Below are 25,592 nucleotides of genomic sequence, written 5' to 3' on the forward strand. Positions count from 1 at the left end.
CAACATGTCTCTAACTCTGAGGCGAGAGGTAAATAATCCCCCTAAATGCTGCAATTGCCTTACTCCTTTCAGAAAGCTGACGTTTGCACAAAAAATGCTAAAACATCATTCATTGAATGCTGTATTAATAAGGCAAGTGATAAAATACCTAGTCCTAAAGATGGAAACTGTGGTGAATAATGCTGGTGAAAGAGTGAGGCACGCTTTCTAGTGCCTGTCAGTGATTGTTATTTCTCCGAGGTGCAGAGACTTCATAATGAGAATAACAAAGCAGTTACAGGTGAAGACAACTTGACCCTTCTGGAAAAAAATGCATATTTTCACATTTTCTGATGCTGCAATGAGCGGAAATACATGTCTGAGTTATCATGTACCCGGGCTAATACAACACAAGCATTATTTGCACAGCATGTGTTATCTGAGCTCTATTATTTTAAGGGGGCACAGTGGACTTTTCTAGTGTTGAGAACTCACACATTTAGCTGCCTTTGAAAGAAAGAAACACTCCACATGTGCAAGATCTGGCAATACCCTACATTAAATTTACAACAACATTTTACCCATATCAACCAGGAAGAATACAGCGAGTACTGCAAAGAAATCACAGACAAACCAAATAATACAAAAATAATAAAAATAAATAAACCAAATAATACAAAAATAATAAAAATAAATAAATAAATACAGCACAGACCAAAATTAAAATTGCTCACTTCAGTTTATTGTCATAAGCAGACTTGTATAAATGTTTCCTAACACTGCAATGCTGTAGAAAGTCAGTAAAAAAAGTCCCGGAGTCTCTTTAGATGTCAAACCGACTCCAACTTGGAATATATGAGGAAATGAGAATTGGGAAAGGGGTGGGGACTTGGAATGGGGTCCCTGGCACCTAGCATTACACAACAGAAGTGAAGCCCAGTAGTTTGACAGAAATACCTATGCTACCGCACAGCCCCCTGCCCTGTACGTCATGGGGAAGAGGCTTGGGTAGTTTTGGTGGGCTCACTTAGGTGTCGTTTTCTTAGAATCTCTTGAGCCAGACTGCAGTTTATCTTGCTGTTCTCTGAGGTCATGGTTCGTGGACTGAAAACAGAAGAAAAGACCAGTAAGAAAATGACAAAATATTGTAAAGATCAGCTATTCAAAGCATTAAAAATGAACGATAACACTATATGAATATTTACACTGTGCTGATAAGGCTATACTGTCTAGGTGAGCACTCCTTTATCCATACTGTTCATCACATATGTAATTTTAACATGTATCATGATGTCATACAAAAAGCATGTAACATTAAGCTTTGTAAGTGCCAGCGAGACAGCAAGTGACAGACAGATGTACAAGTGCTTCCTAAAAGATTACCAGCATATGAAAAACAACCCAAATATTAAATACTCAGTGTGTCTGCTAAAAATGATTCTGGCGACATAATTATGTTAATAGTAACAGAGTAGTTAGTGGTACTAGTTCGTAGCATCATCATTTGGATTCAGTCCTAATTACAGTTACTCTCTGAGGTGATTTCATATGTTTCTTTCCATTGCTGTGTTTCTTGAAAGTCCCCTGGTTTCCTCCCATGAAGCTAGCATATCCTGCTTAGGTGGATGGGGTATTGTAATGTCAGCCTGAGTTTCTGTGTGTTTATGTAGCTGGTGCCTTATGATGGGCTGGCATCTCATGCACACTGCATCCTGTTACGTGCCTATTTTTCCAGGATATGCTCTGTGGCACACCATGAACCTGGGAATGCCAACAAGGTTACATATAATATAATATAATATAATATAATATAATATAATATAATATAATATAATATAACAATGTATAATATAATATAATATAATATAACATAATATAATACAATATAATATCACTTTATTACCTGCTACTGGGTGTTGCATACCTGGGTTCACATTGCATGAAAGGAGTAGAAATAACATTTTTCTTTGGTTTAGGTTGTTTTATTGTTTTTCATTATTTATTTGTCATTTATTTAGCAGGTAAATGGACTGCTCCAAGATGGACCCTTTTCAGATGCAACTCAGGCCAAAGGGTAGCAAAACAGTATACAGTGAATATCAGTGAGTTTGTAAAGCAAATTTACATATTACAAAGTTAATAAATATTAAAATTTCATTCTGCACAATGCATATCAATGTAGCTGATGTGACTGTAATAGTATAAATGAAAAAAAGCTTTGTAACATACAGTGACCTAATGAAGGTACTCCTACGTAAAATAGAATTCAGTGGAGCAGACAACAGGAACAGTTTTGTATTTAAATAAGACGTTATTAATACTATTATTTCATTAACTGCATTATATTACAGTAATTAAATAGGCAGTACAGTATTTCAGTACTTCCCTAAATATACATACCTAATCATCATCTTTAAAGTGTGCCATATACAATATACAACCAATACAATATACAATCATAAAAAAGACTATATACAAGGACCTGTTCCTTTGATACACGGTAATATGACAATAACCATTGACTGGGTGTGGTATATTGAAGATTTACCCATGGTTGGTGTGGTTTAATCATGAGAGTGAAGCTTGAGTAATTAAACAAAGGCAACTGTGGGTAAATCTTCAATATATCACACCCAGTCATTGGTTATTGCTATTATACAATGACATTATTTAAGAAAAAAAAAATTCATTTTTTAAATAATGTCTTTGTATAATGGCTCAGTGGTGTTCTTCCACTTTTGTTAGATATCCTGCTGCCTTTTTTGATGTAGTGTGCATGCGTATGGGACTTGTGTTCCCAAGCTTAAGCAGTACAGCAGTGCTTTGGAAAGGAAGATCTCCATTTTGCTCCTTTTTTTTTTTTAAGGTTGAAATTCAGACACTTTAGAGGTATGAGAGAGACAGGATGGAAAAATACATGGAAAATCAGGAAAGTTTCTTAAGTTTTGAATAAAGTACTGGACTTTCCTAGTATTTTCTCCGTCTTATCTCTGTCGTACCTCCAGACTTTTCGGATTTCTAATTTTAGTTTTATTTTTTTATGGTGAAGAAATAGCATATATTAATGGAAGTCCAGGTGACCGGACTTTTTTTCCATTGGCATATGTTTGATTTACAACAGGCACACTGGTTGGGCTGACCAATCAGTGTGCTTGTTTTTGAATGTTAATGGGCAGTCATTGTATAATATGGAACAGAACATGCACGTAAGAATTTGTACAAGTGCACTTAAATGTACTGGGACAGAGTATTTAATTAGGTTAGGTTTAGTGTATATGAGAAATGTCACACAGTGGCCAGGGTAAAAAGGGGGTGGGGCAATGTTTAGCTGATTAGTTTATAAGGATGCCTTCTATTATATTTATAGTATTTTACAATTTCTTTAAGCTGGCTGAAGTTTATGAAGTCTTGCAAACTTTTTACACCTGATTATTATTTGAGGCATATTTCCTCATGTCAATCGAATGGTAATTTAGGCCATGAAGTAGCAAAATGTTTTCCCTTACGGGAGGGTAATAAGCTTATCAAGGAAGTCATCAGGATCTTCTTTTTTTTAGTCCTGACAGGATGCCCAATCGTTCCTCTCCATCCATTTATGGATTCTATGCTTATTCTCAGTGGTTGAAGCAGGGTCTTGGCCATCTGCCAAATGCTGGTCAAGCTGCAGAGCTTAATCATCACCCTCTCCAGGATGAACAACCAAATGACCCATCATGCCTAACCCTCCCCGACCACCTCTTTTAGCACATGAAACTGCAATGTAAACTGGGTTCACATGACCTTATAACGTCCTAGCTTATCTTGTCTCAGCTTAATGTGCACGATTTGTCATGAAGCTTTGTGGCTTTGATTTAAAAAAAAAAAAACATTACTGTGCAACTTAATGTGCTTTGTGATTGTATATGAGGACTTACTATGACTTTATAGCTGACAGAGGCAGAGACATGAAGGGTGACACCTACATTTGGAAAGCAGCGGAGTTTGCGTCTTCACAAAAATGACTGCATAGAGTTTGTTTAATGTGCTTGTGCTTTTTGTAGTTTATGATTTACAATGTGAAACATCAGACTTCTATTGAAATGTTGGCACTTGAAATACCAAGAGCCAAAAAGCTGGAAAAGTCTGAAAACCTGGAGAACAGCGAATCCTGAAAATTGCTCTTCTCCTTACAACTTCTTTTTGCAGGGGACAAGCCACCCCTGCATCCCCATGAGGGGGGTGATCCCCCACCTTCTTGGATCTGAGATTTTATATAGATATATATATATATATATATATATATATATATATATATATATATATATAATATAAACATATATACCCATACCTCAAAGAAAGGGGAATGTTCTCAGAAATTGCATTTCAAACTTAGTATATGTAAGTCCATTCTTTCCTGCATTCAGTCTCCCAAGTTTCGAGACTTGATCCTACAAGTCCCGACATTTCAAATGGTTATAGATAAATTGAAACAATAAACTGATCCATAAGATCAAGCATACCCAAAATTCAGGGTTATTCTGACTGCAGAGAGGGCTCTGTTCTTGTGCACAGCACAACCAGACAGTCCTCCGTGATTTTACATTCATGGATCATATTAGTTCTCTTATACAGACTTAAGCAACTGCAGTGGCAATGCAGAGGTACTGAGAAGCCATATATTGCCCTTTAAAACTGGAAGGTATCATGCACTACTCTGCATGAGTGGCAGCTCCCTGTTGTGCTATTCTTTCTCTAAATGGATGCAAAGGATCAGTAATACAGTTTGATTCAACAAGTCTCTCCCATAGTTATGGTGTAGCTTGTAGAACAGACAGAATATCTGACAGTCATACAGTGTGCCTAGCAGTGTGTGTCTCAGTGACACCAATCGTGAAAATCACGCAGTCTTTCTAGCTGTACTTGCACCAGTGGTGAGCTGTTCAGTGACAAAGATCATGTAACACCCATGCAATGCTCCTAGCTATACCTACACTAGAGATGAGCTGTTCAGTGACAAAGATCATGTAACACCCATGCAATGCTCCTAGCTATACCTATACCAAAGGTGAGCTGTTTGGTGACAGGGATCATGTGACAGTCATGCAGTGCTTCTAGCTGTAGCTACACCAGTGGTGAGCTGTTAAGTGACACAGATAATGTGACACGCATGCAGTGCTCCTAGTTATACCTATACCAAAGGTAAGTTGTTCCATTTCCCAGTTACTGTGTACATTTTTAAGAACCCCCCCCACATTTACAGTATATAAACCACATTCCTATGATACTATAGAAACACTTCTTCATTCTTAAAGTTACCTTAGCAAAGGAAGCCATAAGATATCCGATGCTAAAAAGTTCACAAAACCCTTAAAAAATGTGGCATACTTGTGCTGAACACAGACGGTTCACATAGAAAGTCAGATATTAACCCAATGCTCAGTACAAGACAAGAGTAGCACAGTAAAATCAAACAAAATTTACAGTTTTTATCGAGCATTAATCAAATCTTGGGTGCACTGCAAGTCATGAAGGCTTGTGAGGAAAGCTTAGTTAAGAAAAAAATATATAAATACAATGACCTCCTGCACTTCTGAACAAACAAGTGACTTGTTTTTTTAAACTTCTGTTTGTCATTAGTAACTTGTAAGAAATATTTGCGACACAATATCTAATTTCCAGGGTTGGTCCTAGCACCTGTATTATAACACAAGAGTGCAAGTGCAAGGCACACAAAGTTCCCCTAGTAATAGGACACATTACAAGTAATGACAAGGCACACAAAGCTTCCATAGTGATAGGACACATTACAAGTACTGACAAGGCACACAAAGCTTCCCTAGTGATAGGATACATTACAAGTAACAAGGCACACAAAGCTTCCCTGGTGATAGTAGGATATATTACAAGTAATGAGTCCACAGAGGCAATAACAAATATGGACTGATAAAGGAGGAATGGAAATTTAACAGTGAGTAGGCTATACTGTGTGTGTGTGTGTGTGTGTGTGTGTGTGTGTGTGTGTGTGCGTGTGTGTGTTTTTGAGTATGTGTATGTGTGAGCAAGTGCCATGCAAAATCTCTTGCGAGACCCACAGCAGACATTATATGAGAGATATCCCTTGAAGGAATTAAGATGGCTTGACATATATCTTTAGGGTAGAGCTATCCTCAAGGGCCCCATCAGTTTACACAACAAGTCATTCTGATGTGGTAAAAAAGGACTGCTTGTTAAAAAAAGAAAAACATAAAAAAAAGTAATAATAAAAAAATCAGGATTAAGCAAATCAAAGCAAATTAGCTGTTTACCAGGAATACTTACTTCTCTGTGGACTCGACTACGGTTGCCATGTGGGGAAGGCTGTTCTTCCCAAAGAAAAAACTGGTCCACCAGTGACTCGAGTCCGACTTGGGCAGACCTGAGTAAAGAAAGACACTTGCAAGGGAGCTGCAATAAAACTGCTGAATACTCCCACCTGCTGTCTAAGGTGTTATAGGAGAAAAAATAATTAATCCACACCCTCCCCCACTAACACTTCATTACATAAGGCCAAAAGATCAGAAAATTTAGGTAAAATTCTCTGCAATCAAAAAAATATACGAGACACAAAAAGCTCACCCAGCCTTATTTAGTTACGCAGTCTTCAACTTCTCATTCAATCATTTCCTTCTCTTCTAACTGTTAATCATTCAAATGACATTCCACTTCCTTTCACCTTTTGGTGTTAACCTATCTCATCTTTGCTTGTGCACTTTCCTTCGGGCTTGAGCTCTTCCTGTCTTAACGATGCACCATTTCACAGCTGAGGGCTGGTAGCATCATTCAGACAAAAGGCTTACCTTTACTCTTTAAGTGCTACCTATTACAAAGTCAAGAGGGAGAAAAGGAAGCTAGCAGCTTTCAAATTCAAACAAGTCCACTGGAATGGCAGGACTAAATCATGACTCAACAGTGGGGGTCTAACAGAATGCACCCCCAGAATCCTGAACGAGATAGTCATAACTCTGGTGGGGCCGGAAATGAGTCAGCTAGATAACTGAAAATAGGGTAGTGTGAGTCCACTTTGCAACAGTAACTAAAGGAGAGGCAATAAACTATTATGCAAATCATGTTTGGTACAGCCCAGGACTAAAGAAGCATGAATTCAGAGTGGGGGGGTCATGTCAAACAAATCTAATAAAATGTTTCATTTGGATCAAAAAGCAGTGCGTGGAAAGTTGTATGAAGTATGTCCTACGACTAAAACAGTTAAGTAGCTCAGAGGAATTAAAGTCAAAGATGACCGAGATATTCAAGAGCAAGAGGCCACAAATGGAAGACAAGAAAGATGACTTTGTTGTGATAATAACCTAAAGGGTTTGTGGAATGAAAAAGAATGGAAATGTTCAGCACCAAAAGGAATAGATATAAATCATTGTAATTAGAATGTAAGTAGTGAAATGTAGGAAGCAGTAAGTAATCTGTTAAACTGGAAAAGCAAATGAATCTACAATATAGAAAATGGGAAAAAACTTAGGGGTTCAAGTATTCATAACCTATTGATGACTTCATGTTTGTAAGTAAAAGGGAGTGCAGGAAAATTTGGAATGGTGTATAATGAAGGCATGAATTCAACATCTAATTGTTTTAAGGTGGGGATGGTCCTTGGGTATAATCTAGCAGAATAAACACAAGCTGGCAGAATGGCACTGACTAGGTGTTTGAGTTTAGAGTCTCCAAGAGAAAACGCTGACAAGCCAACAAAGTAAACAAGAGAGATGGAAATAGATTTCTTGATAGTAAGTTTTCATTAGTTTGAGATTTTTCATTAAAATGTTTTGCTTCTGCTGAGTAATTAACATTTCTCCGATGATCTGTTAATAGATGGATTTAAATGGCAGACCCTCAAACTTGGAAGAGCAAAGAGAGAAGGAACTGTGATCTCTAGGGAAGGTTCATGACTATAGAGGATGTTAATCTACCCAAGGTGGACTGAGATCTGTGCAAGTTATGCTATAAGTTTTGCCAGTTTGAATTTAAGGCAGAATAAAATCATAATTTAAGATGTCACAACACAAAATACCAGGGTGCTATTCCTTGATATGAAAGAGGTGGAAAAATTAACAAGGCAGAAAGCAAAAAACACCCATTATAGTGTTGCAGGTTGGACATATGAAGGGAGCAGCTACAGATCAACAAGTGTGACAAGTGATCCTAGCAGTCACCAGGATGCAGGCAGTAATAGCTCAGTGACAGCCCCAAATAGCAGCTTCAGAAGGAAGAAGGAAACCTAAAGACTAAACTATCAACACACCTTTGATGTATACTACCTAAAACAGATAGACGCAATGACATCAGCTAGATGCAATGACATCAGCTAGAAGGCTTATAATGAGAGCACAAAGGATATGCCAAGAAAGACTTTTGTCAGTCAGAGATGAAATTATAAAAAAATACAATGGTTTTCATATGCAAATGTGAAAAAAAGATAAAAGCATGGCAGAGTTACAGAGGTGGGTGAATGGGATGGCAGGGAGACACTGAGGTCATGTCAGAGGTAACATATTAATCCTCTTATTCATTTGGGCCTGACCTCCAAAGGGAAGAGATTGTACCTTCAATTCAATCACAGAGAACTAAGACAAAATGATTTGATGTCTCTCTGCACATGTAGGTCTTGAACTTGTTTAAATCTGCAGAAGATACTGGGAATACCTTTCAACCTCTTCTGCAAGAAATATGGACTAAGCCTAAAATAATGGGGGGAACAAAGGTGCTAAAATAGGGGCATATTTTAAATATTGCTCTTATAAAACTTAGAAATTTGCCAGAATATCAGGATGTGTGTTAGCATACATTTCTGAAGGATATGAAGTCTGAAACTCAAATATATGCTATTAGTAAGTGACTTCAGTCCTCATTGATTTGCTAGAAACCACAAATTATATGAAGAACAAGTATAAGGCAACAATCTGGGCATTCAGCAAAAAAATCTGGACAGTTGAGAGGTATGATATAGGGGTAACTAGTACAGCTGTTTGCTCACTGTAGTCTGGGCTTGTGGCACCTAATTAGAAAAATGTACAGGTATTTCTGCTTTATAAAGATGCATACAGAAATGTCATGAATGAATAGTGACCCAGTATTTTCTATCAAGAACTTAAGAGCAATCACAAAAGAAAGGCTGGCTAAAATGGCACCTAGCCCTGACCGGAGCAAGAATACCGATGTTAGGAGTTCCTGCCAAAGAAATCAATGCATCGCCAGTTAGTTTGACTGGGTCATACAATCAATCCATCAACATAAACAGGATTAACTTGTAGAAGTGCAATTACCTGGTGGACCAGTTCACCTTGTTTTTATTGATGGTTTGATTGATGTTAATTTTGTATATTCATATGTTGTTATTCTCATCCTTGTCCTACTGCTGAACTCTGTTTCCAACAGAAGATAAAAACAGGAAATCCTATGATGTAGCAGCAGAGAAGCTTGAGAATAACATGAATACAAAATTATTAAATGGTGTGAGACATCTCATATTACAATAAGTGAGCTCTAAATGTGCCTGGGCTCTTGGGCCAGTGTTCATTGGTTTTAATCTAGCCCTTTTTGAAGCTAATTGTTTCGTTTTTGAAAAACATGAAGACTCATGATGGTGGATGGATTAAAAGAACTACAAGACCAAGGGAAACATTGCTAAACATGAGATGTGACTAATGTGCTAAGCAATGCACAACAAACAATAAACAGCAGGACCAGTAAGAAAAGCCCTGGTCACCATAGTTTGTTGGTTTAGTGCAGGGGACTAAGGTTCTGAGGTGCTAATGAGTTTCATCCTGTACTTGAGTTTGATGTCCTCCACCTTCATTTGACAGCTGTATTACTCTGAGAAAGTCATTTAGACATTACTCACAGATTTCCCAGGAAATAGGCAGATGTGCCTGGTGGGTTTTCCCAGTTAAAAAAAAAAAACACTGAAGAGGCATACATGAAGACTGCATTCAGTAATCTAAAACACCTCTGCTCCTGCATGAAGATTCAGTTAAAGGTCATAAGAATATTATGACACACTAAATGACAAGCTACTGATACAAAGCAGAAAACATATACAGCATTACAAGAACTAAACCTACAGAACAATATGCAGCTATGTACTTCTTCTTCTTTCGGCTTTTTTCCCAGTTAGGGGTCACCACAGCAGATCACCTGTCTGCTCATGATTGGTAGTGGAGTTTTACGGTGTCGAGTTGCCAGCCCGGTGCCCAACCTTCCGCAGAAGGCACACACACGCACACACTCACACCTAGGGCCAGTTTAGAGTGTCCAATCCACCTACAGCATGTCTTTGGGATGTGGGAGGAAACCGGAGCACCCGGAGGAAACCCACGTGACCACAGGGAGGACATGCAGACTCTGCACAGAAGGCACCCCAGCCGAGGATCGAACTGGAGAACCTCCTGCTGTGAGGTGGCGACGCTAACCGCTGAAACTGTATAACATTTAAAAAAGACATTCAAAAATACATTCAAAAGTATTTTGAAATGCTGCCACCTAGTATTAAAACATTCTAATTACACACCATAAAAGACATTCTTTAAGCAATAATGTTGTTGTTTGTCTTTCAGATTTTCCCGGTTAGGGGTCGCCACAGCGGAACTCAGGTCCGCTAGTGATTGGCAGTTAGACTTTCACGAACGCAGAGGTGCCAGCTCGACGTCCAACCTTCAACGATAGCACCCCCATTTACGCATGTCTTTCGAACGCCCACCCAACCGCGGGGAGGACATGCAGACTCCACACAGATGGCACTCTTGGCACTCCAGCCGAGAATCGAACAGGAGAACCTCTTGCTGTGAGGCAACAACGCTACCGCTGCACCACCGCGGATTCTATTCTTTAAGCAATAATAAAAAAATAAAAGCTATTCATACAATCACTCATTATATTAGGAGTGATTGTATGAATAGCTTTTAGTTTTAACACTAGGTGGCAGCATTTCGACATACTTTTGAATGCATTTTTGAATGTCTTTTTTAAATTTTATTCTGTTATTTTATTGGCTATTTTATGATTAGGGGGATTATTTAATGGGCCTCAGCTATGTAATTTATTATTCTGATGAAGTTCTAGTGAACGAAAACGTATTTGGAGTGTTATCAGCATTTTGGTGTTTTGCTTGTCTTTATTTTGTGACATTAAACCTTGGAAGAATTTGTGGACCTGAGTGCTTCCTTCCAGCCTGTCTACTTCTCTTCTTGGTGGCTACTGTGGTTGGAATCCCCGTTTTTTTACTACTTTTGTGAGATACTTCTGTGGCCTTTCCAGCTGCTGCAGATGTCTTGTGAGGTACATTCCAAAAGGGGCATTGTACTCTATAATGGGTCTAATGAATGCCGAGTAGAGAGAAACAATTACCTCTTTTTTCGTGGATGAGAACCTTTTTGTGATGAGGTATGCCACATAGAAGGATTTCCTGACTACTGTGGTGATGTGATTATCAAAGGAGAGACTACTGTCCACCTGGATCCCAAGGTCTCTTATCACACATTCGGCGTTAAGAAGACTGCCGTTTATGTGGTAGTTCATGGGTACAGAGTTTTTACCAAAGGGGATGACAATGCACTTTTTGGCATTGAGCTTGAAGCCATGCCACTGAAACCAGGCATCTATCTCAGTGAGGCCCTTCTGTAAGATGTACACATCATTTGGGGACTCGACTATGGCTCCTAGTTTGCAGTCATCTGCGAACTTCATCAGCCAGAGGCCTTCTGTGTTAGCCTGTACTTCAGAGAAGTAGATACCAAACAGGAGAGGTCCCAGGACTGAACCCTGTGGTACTCCACTTGTCACTGGTTTGAAGTCTGCAACTTTTACAGTGTGGGTTCTGTCAGTGAGCCAGATGGCAACCCATCTTGTGACGTAGGGATTTATACCTAATTTACTGGGTTTAGCTATAATTCCAGAATGGGGGATGGTGTTGAAAGCCTTAGCGAGGTCAAGATAGGCTCTGTGAACCACCTTACCCTTGTCTACAGCTTTGGTGACTGCCTCAAAGAAGTTGATCAGGTTCAGAATGCATGATCTGCCTTTCACAAACCTGTACTGGGTGGGGTCCAGAGTTTGGAGGTTACCAATGTCTTTGTTTATGAGTTCCATGATGATACGTTCCCTGGCCTTGCAGACCAGGCTAATAGGGCAATAGTTCCCAGGATCAGTGGTGGCTCCCCCTTTGTGGAGTGGGATAACTGTTGCTGTGTGCCATTCAGTGGGCACAAAGCCTGACGTGAGACTATGATTGAACATGGTGCTTAGGTGGCGAGCCAGTTCATTCTGAAGTTCGTGTAAAACGCAGCCTGGGATGTTGCCCGGTCCCATGGATGCTGTGATTTTGGTTTTAGAGAGTGCAGCTTTTACCTGCATAGATGTGATTACAGGGACTCTGCATTCTTCCTGTATAGATATGGGCCCTTTAGGGGCTGAAAGGGGGGTAAAGTTGGCACTGAACCTATTTGCCAGGATGTTGACAATATCAGTTGGTTCTGTAATTTTTGTGCCGTTGTGCTGTAACTCAGAGCAGATCTGGGTGTTGCCATTGAGATTCTTGACATAGCTATAGAATGCTTTGTGGTTGCCCTTAGAATCAGTGGCGATTTTGTTTTCGTAGCTAGCTTTGGAGGATCTTATAAGGGATCTCAGCTTCTTACTAAAGCTGACCAGGGAGCTCCTCCACTCATGGGATTTTACTCTCTTTTGCAACAGTTTCTTCCTTCTGTTGTAGAGTTTGTTTATGGCAGGGGACCACCAGAATGGCTTCCTTTTTTTTGGAAGACAGCATCTTGGTTCTGTTTGGGATAGCACGATCCATGCAGTTGTGTAAGTGCTTATAGAGTGCATTTGTGTAGGATTCAGCCGTCATAACTGTATTGTCTATCTGCATGAGTGTCATGAAGTTCACCACTTCTGTCTTAAGAAGCATGAAGTTGGCTTTGGAGAAATATTTTACCGTGGTTTCCTTACTGGTGGGTGGGGGCGGGCTGTGGATATCTAGGGTGATTAGCTTATGGTCGGATCTGACCAACGAGGAGTTGACTTCAGATGTAGAACACCGGTCACTCATGTTGGTAATGACTAGGTCTAGGATGTTGTTGCCCCTTGTGGGGGTGTGGATAAGTTGATCCAGGGCACTGGAATTTATGAATTCCAGAAAGCGTTGAGCAAAGGAGTTGGTACATTAGTAGTTTTCCCAGTTAATGGAGGGGTAGTTGAAATCGCCCATTATTAGGGTGTTTGGTTGAACCCTAATATTTTCCAGTATATCAAGAAATAAGGAGTGGGAATCTTGGGGCATGGTGGGGGATCTTTAGCAAGCTACAATTTGGATTGCAGTTTTGCCCAGAGTTAATTGCACTTGGATAACCTCGGATGCATTATGCTGCGCAACTAGCCTGGAGATGTGGATATCCTTAATGAATATGGACACACTTCTTCCTTTGGTGTTCTGGTCCAGGTTAGATGGCTGAAAAGTGTGGTATGAGTTATAGCCTGGTAATGCAGGGGTGCTCTCTAGAGCCTTGAACAGGTCTTAGTCACTGCACAGATATCGATGTTCTTCATTTTAAGGAGTGCCTCGAGTGAGTGCATTTTGAGATTTAGACTTCTAGCATTGAGCAGTATTATCCTCGATATTTGCTTGCTTTTCCTGTTATGGTGGTGAATTTGTCATTTGAACCTTGCCTAAAAAAAGCACTACAGGGGCGGCAAGACCTTAGCCAGTGTACAAAATCCCAGGGATGACAGGTGCAGGCCATCTCTGGCAAAGCATCATGGTCTGTCGACCATGTCATCCCAGGCAGACAGATACTGGATCCCCTTCGAATGAAACCAGAAGCTTAGCCAGTTGTTGAAGTCAATCATTTTGTCCTTGTACTTCGGTATCGTTCTGGGTGATGGCAGGATGCTACTCAGGGCTGGGGTCATACCTGTCTGGGCTACAAGATCGGACAGCACTTCCACGTCTCTTTCATGTAGTCCAGGGAGGTATGTCTCAGGTCATTCACACCAACATGGACAATAACAGAGTCATATTTGTACTTGTGGAGTGACCTGAGTGCATGGGTTATGTGGCGGATCCTGGGACCCGACAGGCAGCTAACAGTAACCTTCTCCTTGTTTAGCCTGGGGAGTGGGACATCCATGTGCCTGACTATAGAGTAACCTATGACTAGTGTGTTGGGTACGTTGTTTTGCCTTATGGGTTGTGGTTTATTGGCACACTGAGTCTGTGGGCTATGTGTCATTTGGGTTGTGTTGGGGGGTGGAGGATGCTTGCGTTTCTGCTTTGGAGGCCTTTGTTGCTTGCGCAGATTACTACTGAGAGCCTCTGCGAATGTTTTTGTGTTTCTATTTGTGGATTTTGGTGGTGTAGGTTTAGTGGGACTATGTGATGAGTGTGGTGTGGTCCAAATGTTTACCTTCTCCTCTTGACTGCCAAGTTCAGTCTTGGTTGGGGAGAGCTTTACCTCTAATTTGGCTAAATAAGTGCATCTCTTACAGGTTGTGATGTTAGGTGGTAGGAGGAGAGGGTTGCCAGTGTAAATGAGGCAATTGCTACATTGCCCCAAGATGCCCAGATTCATCAGATAGACAGGAGAGAACATTGGGAGCTGACCCTTGGATATGCCTGAATAAAAAACTACTTTCCTCTAGACAAGTGAGGAAAGTGAGTATAAGAGTTGTTTTTCTCTAAGCAAGTGAGGAAAGTAAGTACAAAAACTGTTTTCCTCTAGGTAACGAGGAATGTTGAGTGCTACAGTAATTTGTAGCTTATTTAGTGCTAACAAGTGCTGAGCACGAATAAGAAAATTCAAGTGCTAAAACTAAGAATCTGTACCCGGATCTTGTGGTAGACAGGCTACCTGGTGCTTACCACTTCCACTGATAAGCTAGAAGGCTTCCCTCCAACACAGAGAGTCTTGGGGGGGGGGGGCTCAGAGGCTTACAAACAGTCCTGGATACAGCAAATCTGTATCTGGACTAGACTAGTTACAGGAAAGGTGGGAAACAAGTGCAAACATGGGCTTTTAAACCAGTAAGTTGAAACAGATGGAAAAACTGCCGAACGGCCAATAAACTACAATTTCTGGGCCAAAAACCACTCTTGTGGTAGACAGGCTACCTAGTGCTTAACACTCCCACTAATAAGCTAGAAGGCTTCCCTCCAACACAGAAAGGCTTGGGGGGCTCAGAAGCTTACAAACAGTCCTGACTACAGCACATCTGTATCTGGACTAGACTAGTTACAGGAAAGGTGGGAAACAAACGCAAACGCGGGCTTTTAAACCAGAAGGTTGAAAGAGATGGAAAAACTGCCAAACGGCCAATAAACTACAATTTCTGGGCCAAAAAACACTCTTGTGGTAGATAGGATTCCTAGTGCTTAACACTCCCACTAATAAGCTAGGAGGCTTTCTTCTAACACAGAAAGGCTTGGGGGGGCTCAGAAGCTTACAAACAGTCCTGACTACAGCAAATCTGTATCTGGACTAGACTAGTTACAGGAAAGGTGGGAAACAAGCGCAATCATGGGCTTTTAAACCAGGCAAGAATTTTGGAAGCATTTCTTCAGTCACTTTGACAATGACAGGTGGAGGCTTTAAAAGGGGTAAGACATAAAAGTACAATATCAGAGCCCAAAAGAGTCATGAGTGGGGAACAGTATTGAAAACAGCAAGGATAAAAGCACAACCAACAGAAAGGGAAAGGGCAGAAATACTGTTGAATCACAATGGAGGCTGGAGTTGACACAGACAAAAAAGGGAGTGGCTAAATAGGCAGTGACAGAAAGGAGTGGAGGCAAATTTAAAGCTAGCCATATAAGCATGCCTGGATTAATGCCCTGACTTCTTGCAACTGCAGCATGAAGTATTCATACAGCTCTGAACAAATTTGCTAGTTCTGTGTATATTGTGAGGAGATGACTAAGTGCAGGAACCTGCCAAAGGCATGCTTAAAAAGATCTCCCACAAAGACTAATACATTTACAACATTTCATTTCACCCTAACCCTGGTATTCCTCCAGTAGATTGGTGCTTACTCTTGTGCGTTCAGGATCCTTTACATGTTTTATATGCAAATGAGGCCCTTGTACATTCATCTCTATGAATCGTAGTTCTACTTCAAAGTGTAAAGCGCCTTATCCTTATAAAAGCTCTCCCCCTAATGCTTATACCTTAAGTACTTTACACTTTTGATGCAGGGAGATGTGTTTAACCAAACACCTCCATGTTTCCGTAGTCTGCATAAAAGACTGCAGCTGACCATATTTGCATAATGATTTAACACTGCTCTTCATGGATAAATGCTATGCAAAATTGGGGGGCAGAACTATGAATATTGCTCATATTGGGAACAATACTATCTATCTACAAATCAGAAATGTGTTATTGTTATTAAATAGAAACCTACTTTTCAGGAAAAATTCCAAGCCTCGCATAAACACCTTTCTGATTCATAAGCACAATTAAAAAATGCAAAATAAAAAATAAAGCAAAAACACAAAACAAACACAAAATATAAAGCATGTATGTGTGTAGACAGTAGCAAAAACTCAAACATTGTAGGAAAAATAACTACAGGTATGAAAGAAACATGGTCCATCTTGTATAAGTAACCCTTAGGAACCAGCTCAGAATGGTCATCTAGTCAACATATTCATCTTATAAACTTTCATCATCTAAAAGGAAAGGAAGACTTTTTATGAAACACAACATATACAGTGGAAATGGGAACAAATATAAAGTAACTCATAACAGAAATAACTGAATCTGTATAATTCAGTAAAAATTAATTTTCATAATTAAATACTTTTAGGAGTCTAGCTCTGCCTGCTTGTACTTAGGTACATAGTATTTGAAATCCTTACAGTAAAAGGAAACTATTTTGCAGGCCATAAAACTCCAATGTGTTACAGTTTTATTGCAATATAAAGTAGGAAGATCTGATTTGTGATGTTTTCAGAGTAAAATATTATTTTCGTCAAAGACAAACTCAAGACTTGTTTGCTACCTGTTTTCTAACATTGTCTAAGCACCTTCCTCACACCTTCCTCACACTGCTTCCTTTCATTTCTCTTATTTGTGGGAATAAAATCCAAGGCTTCAAATTTAATTTCAAGTCCTATATGTTAAAAGCAATACTTAAAGAACACTCTTGACTTTACTGAGTTTCTAATGTTGTTTTGATGCTGTAAAATGTAGCTTGAATACTTTCTTTCCTATGTAACATTTAGGACAGTTTGCATTTCCAGATGCAAAGACAACAACATTTGTATTAAATCATTTATAGAATATGGCCGTACAAATCTTACTGTTTACTGAAGCACAAGATGGCTGTTTGCCTCATCAGCTGCGCAATTACAATATTTATATGTATCATGTTTAAATGCCCACATTCATTTACTCTCGCTGAACATTGAAATACATATTTAAGATAGTGTTCTCCTCTATATTTGAAAGTAAGGGATGTGGTGCCATTATGGCCAACATCTTTACTATTTGCCAAAGAAAACTTTTCAGTTATCTCTCAAAACTTTGAGGTTCTACTTCAAGTTCTTGAGTCCTAAATGCTTGAAGGCAAAAGTTCCTTGATGCCAGGAACTCAAGCATTTTGTAGCCTGTGTGAGCAACCGTTGATGCTCAAACTCGAATATGAATTCAGCCAAGTAGCTGTTGCACACTAACTTTTCACGTCCTACAACAGGAAGTGCTCATGGACTAGGTAAGTCATGAAGAGGAGCGGAGAGGGTGATTTTAGGTTTAGGTATGGGGAAGGGGAATATGGTGTGGACAGAACAGGAATTTTAAAGTTACGGAGGGTAAAGGCAATCAGGTTTAGGGAGTGATTGGGACTTTAGGGTTAGGGAGGGGGAGGCAGTCATAGCTTTTGGGCACAATCGGGAGTTTAGGTTTAGGGAGAGAGAAGGGAATCTTAGGTTTAGGGACGGGAAAGAGATTCTGGACTTAGGGAGTGATGAGGGACTTTTGGGTTACGTGCTGGGTGGGAAGTTTTAGGGTTAGGTTCAAGGTTCTTGTAGGGCTAGATAGCATGGAGAGATCACACTTTTGGAGGGCTGCTTAGTTAAGAGAGATGAGTTGGCAAGACTTAGGGCACTTGCCAAAAGGAGACAGAGAGGAAGTCTTTCTTGAGCAAATATGTACAGCACACGTGGTATAGACCCACGTTTTGAATATTTCCAGAGTGACATTTAATAAAATGTACTTTTTGCAATTGTTAGATGTACATAGGACTGTCTATTAGTACATAACTTTAGAAATTAGAAAAGCTTTCCCATTTCTGTTCAAAAAAGTAACATTTACACCCCTCTAACAATCAATTGACTTGCACATAACTAGAGTGCATCACTGTGTTTTGGCTTATAAATGCAAACTAGCTTCAGGGGAATGTCAGCTTTAACTACAGACACCAGTGAGAACTTAGTTGTACTACAAGAAATAGTGCAAGAGTTATGGGTTAGGGTTAGGGTTATGATCTCCAAATAATATGCTTCAAAGGTACATTACTGTGATGAATGCATTACAATTATCAGCATCAGTAAATATTTTTTTAGGACCACGTTTCTATAAAGATTGTAATTTACTTTTTGTTGTCTGTACCACTACATATGCAGACTGTCAAGGATGTTGTACAGAAAATAACACTGAAACAAGAGTTTTAGAACACTGAGTTTATATTAGACACGCCAGAGAGCCTAATGCATTGTTTATGCATTAACAACGCAGAGTTTAGATTTTGTCTCTAATTTTATACCTGTGAATGAAACAAAAGTGGATCCAGAGGGTTTCTTACAAATACTTAAATATAAGTGGTGAGCTACTTTTAAAACATTTTTTCTGGAATAAATAGTGCAATTGAAATATCTGTTGAAATGTAAACTATGAAAAGATAGTTGGGAAATGACTTAATATTTTATTGCCTTTTATGTATTTAGTGATGCTTTTCATGTCTGTTCAGGGTAAGCCTGCTTTGTTTTCTTCAAAATATGTTCTTTATTTTATTGGGGTGGCTGATGCAAAAACCTTGTTCAGCCATGGCCTGTACCAAAAGGCACATACAGTGAAAGTTAGAGATGTCATGTCAATGGATTACAAAGAGTTCCAAGTAAACTTACTTCAGAACAATAGCACAGCACAGTTTTCTGTTAGGTAATCTGTCTTTTATTTTTGGAAGAATAAATTTATGAAGCAGACAAGCTGACTACTTACTGTCACCAGCTGATTCCCATGGTTTAGTTATATAATGGTGGTATTTAGTATGTATCTTTCATGGTTTAGGAAGATATTTCAAACTGAAATAAAATTTGCATTTTAATACATAAATTCACCACTGATTATGGACATACTTGCTACACATTTTGTGTTAGTCTTTCACAAAAATGACTAATTTTCCTTAAAAGAAACAGAAATATACAAGAGAAATAAAATGACCATTAAAATTATTATATATAAAAAAATATATACATATCCTAGCAAACACAGTCTATCAACCCCACGGAAATACTACAGAAGCCCAGGTGTCTATGACTTCAGCTTTGTTATGCAAGTGCAGAGACACATACTTGGATGATGAGGAATGACTTCTCCCATGTACTCATTGCTTCCACAAGAACTGTTGCTGGAGGAAGAACCAAGGCGCCCTGCGGGAAACAAAAACATACAAAATGACTTAATCTTAAAGGAATTTAACAAAGGCTGCCTGTGTCTTAAAAATGGTGGAAAGAAGACACAAAGCATAAAAAATTATGTGCAGATCAAAGAATACCTTCACTAATGTCACTCATTTAATATAAATAAAGCTGTTTAGGGGGGCTACATTACAAGCAGACATAGCATGAGCTTCAAACAACCAGCATATCTAGGTTTGATTCCCAAAGTCTTCAGTTATATACTAGCATACAAGTGACTTAATCAGCCTTCCACAGGTAGGGAATATAAAATGATGTGGACATCCTACAGAAGGGCCTCACTGAGACAGATGCCTGGTGTCAGAGCCATGGCTTCAAGCTCAATGCCAAAAAGTGCAGTGTCATCCCCTTTGGTAAAAACTCTGTACCCATGAAATACTACATAGGCAGCAATCTACTTAACACCGGATGCGTGATAAGAGACCTTGGGACCCAGGTGGACAGTAGTCTCTCCTTTGACAGTCACATCGCCACAGTAGTCAGGAAGTCCTTCTACGTGGCACATCTCATCATAAAAGGGTTCTCATCCAGAAAAAAAGAGGTCATTGTTCCCCTCTACTCATCACTCATAAGACCCATTATAGAGTACAACGCCCCTTTTGGAAAGTACCTCACAAGACATCTGCAGCAGCTGGAAAGGCCACAGAAGTACCTCACAAAGAGGATTACTGGCCTCAAACAAATGCCCTACACTGACCGCCTCAAAAAACACCAGGTTTACTCCGTAGCATATCGCCTACTCCAAGGTGATCTCTGCCTAACATATGTCAAACCCAGAGCTGTTGGACATGCTACACCTAAAGAAATCCCAATCCCTCCGAGCTACACGCTCTAGGGACCTAAACCTTGTCACCACAATAAACAGGACTTGCTGGAGGGATAGATTCCTGTCCCAGATACTTCCTATACTCTGGAACAAGCTACCCATCTATGTCAAGCAAAGTTCTTCATTAGCACTCTTCAAGAAAAATCTTGATGAGTGGATGGGAAATAAGAAATACGCCCTGGGGATCACTTCTGTGTCTCTGCTGGACAGTAGCACAGAACAATAACTTTCTTGGGTGGCGTAAGCTACAGAACCCTGCTGGCTAGGCTTACGTAGGCCCTTGGGCCGATAGCCTAGTACCTACCTGTGAACCTATGAACAATGACTGCTCAGTAGGCTGGTCCCAGATACAAATATAAAATTAGAAACAAGTTCAGTTCCTTCCCAGTTTACAGTAAAGATGTAACATAAATACTTTTGCTTTTCTTTCAGTTTATTCTTTTACTACACCAGTAGTTTCAGAACTTTTATATATAACTGACTATTTATGTTCCTTCTGCCATAAAGCTGGAAATGTGGTCTGCAGGATCATTCTTTCCACACTTACATCCCTCGTCACATGACCATTCTTTCTTTTGAGTGTCCCTGTTTTCATTAAGACTTCATTATACCACATGACTACTGTATACCACTGACTATTCATGTGGATTAGAAACTGCTTACTTGTACTCTTTGGGTGGTGGGATCTCAAAAAATGCAAGATTCCCAAAGAGGCTATATCTACAGGTGACAGAGATGGAACTCCCTGAGTGTCAATTGTCTGAAGGGCAAGACGCTGTGGAACAGAATGCCAATCTCTGTTTTCCACAGGATAACAATTGTGGTATGATTTCAAAGTGTCTGCAGACAATGATTCCTTTGTTTTGGGATAATTCTTCCTTCGAGTTGGTGCAACAATGGAGTTGATCTAACAATGGAGTTGATCTATAAGTTTTGGGAGACTGTAAAAGCATATTCTCCATATGTGGAGCACAGAGGGCTTACCCCATTGCAAAAAAATACCTGCAGTTTAATTTTTCACACTTTCAAGGAATTCAGTGTTGCCTTGGCAAGTGGAGCAGTTATAAAAGCATCATGTGGAGAGAAATCAGAATACAGGAAATTAGAAAGTTGATCACCAGCCTGAGTTAGTGGAATACCTATTCTTTTGAGCCCCCTGGCCCCACCATGTTTCAACACCCTCAGAAATTAAGCCTCAGAGTACCTCTTAGGTCTGTGCTGTATTCTGAGAGGTTAGCCCAGTGGATTAAGGTTATGGACTGCAAATAATATTTGTTTGAATTTGAACCCAATCCCTATTTGGCACTGTCCAACTCTGAACAAGTCATTTAAACAGACGGCACTCTCAGGTCACAAAAGTATTTGCATCTAATGCATTTACTTTGTTAACAAACTATTAAAAGTAGGCTTCAGGGTTAACATTTGAACACAGCCTATTACTCTGCCTATCAAATTTGCCTTCAGAACCTCCAAACTTGATGTTAGAACCAAGTGCTGCAGTTCCATAAGCAGTTCCATAAGGATCTCACACTACGCTGTAGTGCAGAGCTTTCAGTTTGGTTCTTTTGATACAGGAAAATGAAAATTACGGTAAGAGACATGCTTCACCTCTCTAATTAGCATAGCATGTCTTACGATACACCTAAACAGTTGTTTTCAGATGACATGCACTACCACAATTCCAGACATAATTAGGCTTTGTTTTAAAAGCCAAACAGAGGCATGCCTATGTTGTCATTCCTGTGAGTGGATTTGATCAGGTACAGAGCCAAGTACCTAAGAAACTGATGCTCATGGACTACCCAGGATCTAGCTGCTTCAATTGTTCCAGCTTGTGTCACAGCCAGAGCTCCCACCCAAGGTCAGGTCTTTCATTAGATGTGTTTAGAAGTGTATAGCATACATACATTTCCCTCTTATATCTTAATAGGGATTCATTTTAAAAGTTCGAAATACTGAAAATGTTGAATTTCAGTATCTCAAGACAGAAATATCAAAAGTGAAAATCACAAACCACAGAAATTGTCCCAGGACAAGTAAACACTTGCCCAAAACCACAAACTACATGCCGTACCATTGTAAACTCACCTAGGTGGGAGTCTATGACCCCACACCCTCTGATGTGGGGGGCTGTGCCCCCCCAACTGTATATACCAAATCCAGGATTGCACTACAGTGGGGAAAAGGGCATATCTCCCCATGATAGGCAAGTCCTTACTTGCCCTGGGATAATTTCCGTGGTTCGTGATTTTTACTTTCGATATTTCCGTCTCAAGTTACTGAAATTCAACATTTTCAGTATTTCAAGCTTTGAAAGTGAGACCTTCAATAAAAGCAAAGTAGGATATGGAATGAACTGGTGTGTCTTTGTTCATTGTAGGCTCACATTTCAAGCTACATGTGTAGAATATTGTTTCTGGATGACCTACCTGCTGTGAGACAGTGAACAGTAATTATTACCCATTTTCCAAACATACAATATTTGACAAGAACAAATGCCAAAATTGTAGTCATACTATACACATTTCTGCTGTACTCTCAGTAGTAGTAATAATATATACACTTCTGCAGTACTTGTACTCTTAGTAGTAATGATATACGGGCCTCTGCCCCACTAATATTAGTACTATAAACACCTGCATAATACTCAAGATAGTAATTAAGCACTTTTGTGGTAGTCAAGGTAATAGTAATATACACACTTCTGTAGCACTCATAGTAGTAATAATATACAGTCTTCTGGAGTACTCATAGTAGTAATATAGTCACTTCTCTAGTACTCACGTTGGCCATTATATGTGTACTCCAACAATACTTGTGGCAATAATAATCATGCACTTCTGTAATACTTATAGTAGTAATAATATACAGTCTTCTGGAGTACTCATAGTAGTAATATAGTCACTTCTCTAGTACTCACGTTGGTCATTATATGTGTACTCCAGCAATACTTGTGGCAATAATAATCATGCACTTCTGTAATACTTATAGTAGTAATAATATACAGTCTTCTGGAGTACTCATAGTAGTAATATAGTCACTTCTCTAGTACTCACGTTGGCCATTATATGTGTACTCCAACAATACTTGTGGCAATAATAATCATGCACTTCTGTAATACTTATAGTAGTAATAATATACAGTCTTCTGGAGTACTCATAGTAGTAATATAGTCACTTCTCTAGTACTCACGTTGGTCATTATATGTGTACTCCAGCAATACTTGTGGCAATAATAATCATGCACTTCTGTAATACTTATAGTAGTAATAATATACAGTCTTCTGGAGTACTCATAGTAGTAATATAGTCACTTCTCTAGTACTCACGTTGGCCATTATATGTGTACTCCAACAATACTTGTGGCAATAATAATCATGCACTTCTGTAATACTTATAGTAGTAATAATATACGTACTTCTGTAGTACTTATAGTAGTAATAATATACGTACTTCTGTAGTACTCATGGGCTGCAGTATAAGAGCCACCTGAAGGGACTGATGCCATGACTTCTGATTGTACTTCAGAAAGTGGATAGATACTATAAGCTGAAAATGAAAAAAAAATCAATGTATAAACATAAGACATATTAGCTGTTTGCCACTACCATCAGAAGTGTATCTGCAAACTCCTTTGCTGATGACATTTACTTCACAAAAGCATAAATGTGCACAGATGTAACACAAATACACATGCCCATGCATGCACACACCCACAGTGATGCAAGCATGAGTACATGCAAAAACACATATACAAACATACATGCACATGTACATTCACAAACCCATACACACACACAGTCATACATGTACACACATGCTTGCATGCATGTACATGAGCAGGCGAAATGCACTCACACGCACACAAAATCCTTGTTTATCTCATGAGATATGCTCATAAATGATAAATCCCATATCTGTCTATCAACTATCTTCTTGAAGTATACAGATCTTCAGATAAGAGCAATTTTAAACTCATAAGGCTGTTTTTTCAAATTACCACCATTTGGTATTTTTCAGTAGAAGACTGTTAGCAAAGGAAACATCTTTATTTGTCTTTGGCATGAAAAAAGCGGAGGCATAATGCTTCTTAGTGAACCAATACAGAGATACAGATGTTACTAGAGAGTTTCCTCAAGCTTTCAAACTGTTTTTCACTCATGTTTTTGTAAGAAACTGCAGCGTTTTAACATTCACAAAGTTACTGATCAGTTCACTTACTATACCACAGGCAATACCTTAATTTAGGAAATGCCGCTTTTCTGCTAGAAAATACTGAAAGCTTTTATACTTAATTTGCTCCTTGGTCATACAACATAAGGAGATATTGAAACAAACATAATGTTCTTATCAAATCTTTTTGGCAGTTGTTGACCTGAAAAATTGCTGGTGCTATATTACATTCTTCCACCCCGATTTCTTGCTTCAGATAAGACGATCAGTCACCTGCTCAGCAGTATAATTCATCATGAATCCTGAGAATCGTAACAGTGAAAAGTATTTCTAGCAGCTGGTAAGATGCATTTGTCAGCCCTGACAACGCTGCAGTTATTCTGAAACACAAAAGCTCAGGCATGCTCCCCCTATGACCCATCTTGGCACAGCAGTTGTGACAGATGGGCAGCAGACTGAAAAAGCACTTCACGATAATCATACTATTCCAGAGTAATAAATAAAGCACTCGAAGTAAAATTCTTTGAACAAACTATCAGCAGTTATAAGTTAAATTCCAGTCAGATCTCAGTAATAACCACTGACAATGTGAAACAATGGGTTCCCTTCAGACGATCGACATTTCAGAACACTGACTTTCTAAAGATCAACTTGACGTTGACATTCTGAAACATGGACTGCAGAGTGGTACAGGAAGGCTATTTTTACTGAAGATTGCAGTTGATTTTGGAGTTGGTTTGTATAATTAACAGGGGGTGTGGGGGTGCAGGGTGCTTGTTCCCCCTGCAAAAGAGTGCCTGCTGTTTTGTAGATTTTCAACATTTCATAACATCAGCCATTTTATATTGATTTTTAGAAGACTGGTGTTCACAAATGCTGATACATTGAAGTAGAGCCAAAA

At 39.3% G+C, this 25,592-nt stretch overlaps 1 protein-coding gene across 1 annotated transcript in view; it reads right to left on the minus strand.

Annotated features, from left to right (window-relative positions):
* Window positions 1-699: 699 nt before the first annotated feature.
* PPDPF (pancreatic progenitor cell differentiation and proliferation factor) overlaps window positions 700-25,592 on the minus strand; it is a 70,127-nt gene continuing 45,234 nt past the window's right edge. The window contains exons 2-5 of the mRNA XM_044090447.1: window positions 23,972-24,067; window positions 19,568-19,645; window positions 6,277-6,373; window positions 700-1,083 (exon numbers count right to left, since the gene is read on the minus strand). Of these exons, the coding sequence (XP_043946382.1) occupies window positions 969-1,083; window positions 6,277-6,373; window positions 19,568-19,645; window positions 23,972-24,026 (345 nt within the window). The 5' untranslated portion in view covers window positions 24,027-24,067 and the 3' untranslated portion in view covers window positions 700-968. The remainder of the gene's footprint in view (window positions 1,084-6,276; window positions 6,374-19,567; window positions 19,646-23,971; window positions 24,068-25,592) is intronic.

This window comes from Protopterus annectens, chromosome 12.part0, assembly GCF_019279795.1.
Source record: "Protopterus annectens isolate FY-2018-M chromosome 12.part0, PAN1.0, whole genome shotgun sequence".
Classification (NCBI taxonomy): Eukaryota; Metazoa; Chordata; order Ceratodontiformes; family Protopteridae; genus Protopterus; species Protopterus annectens.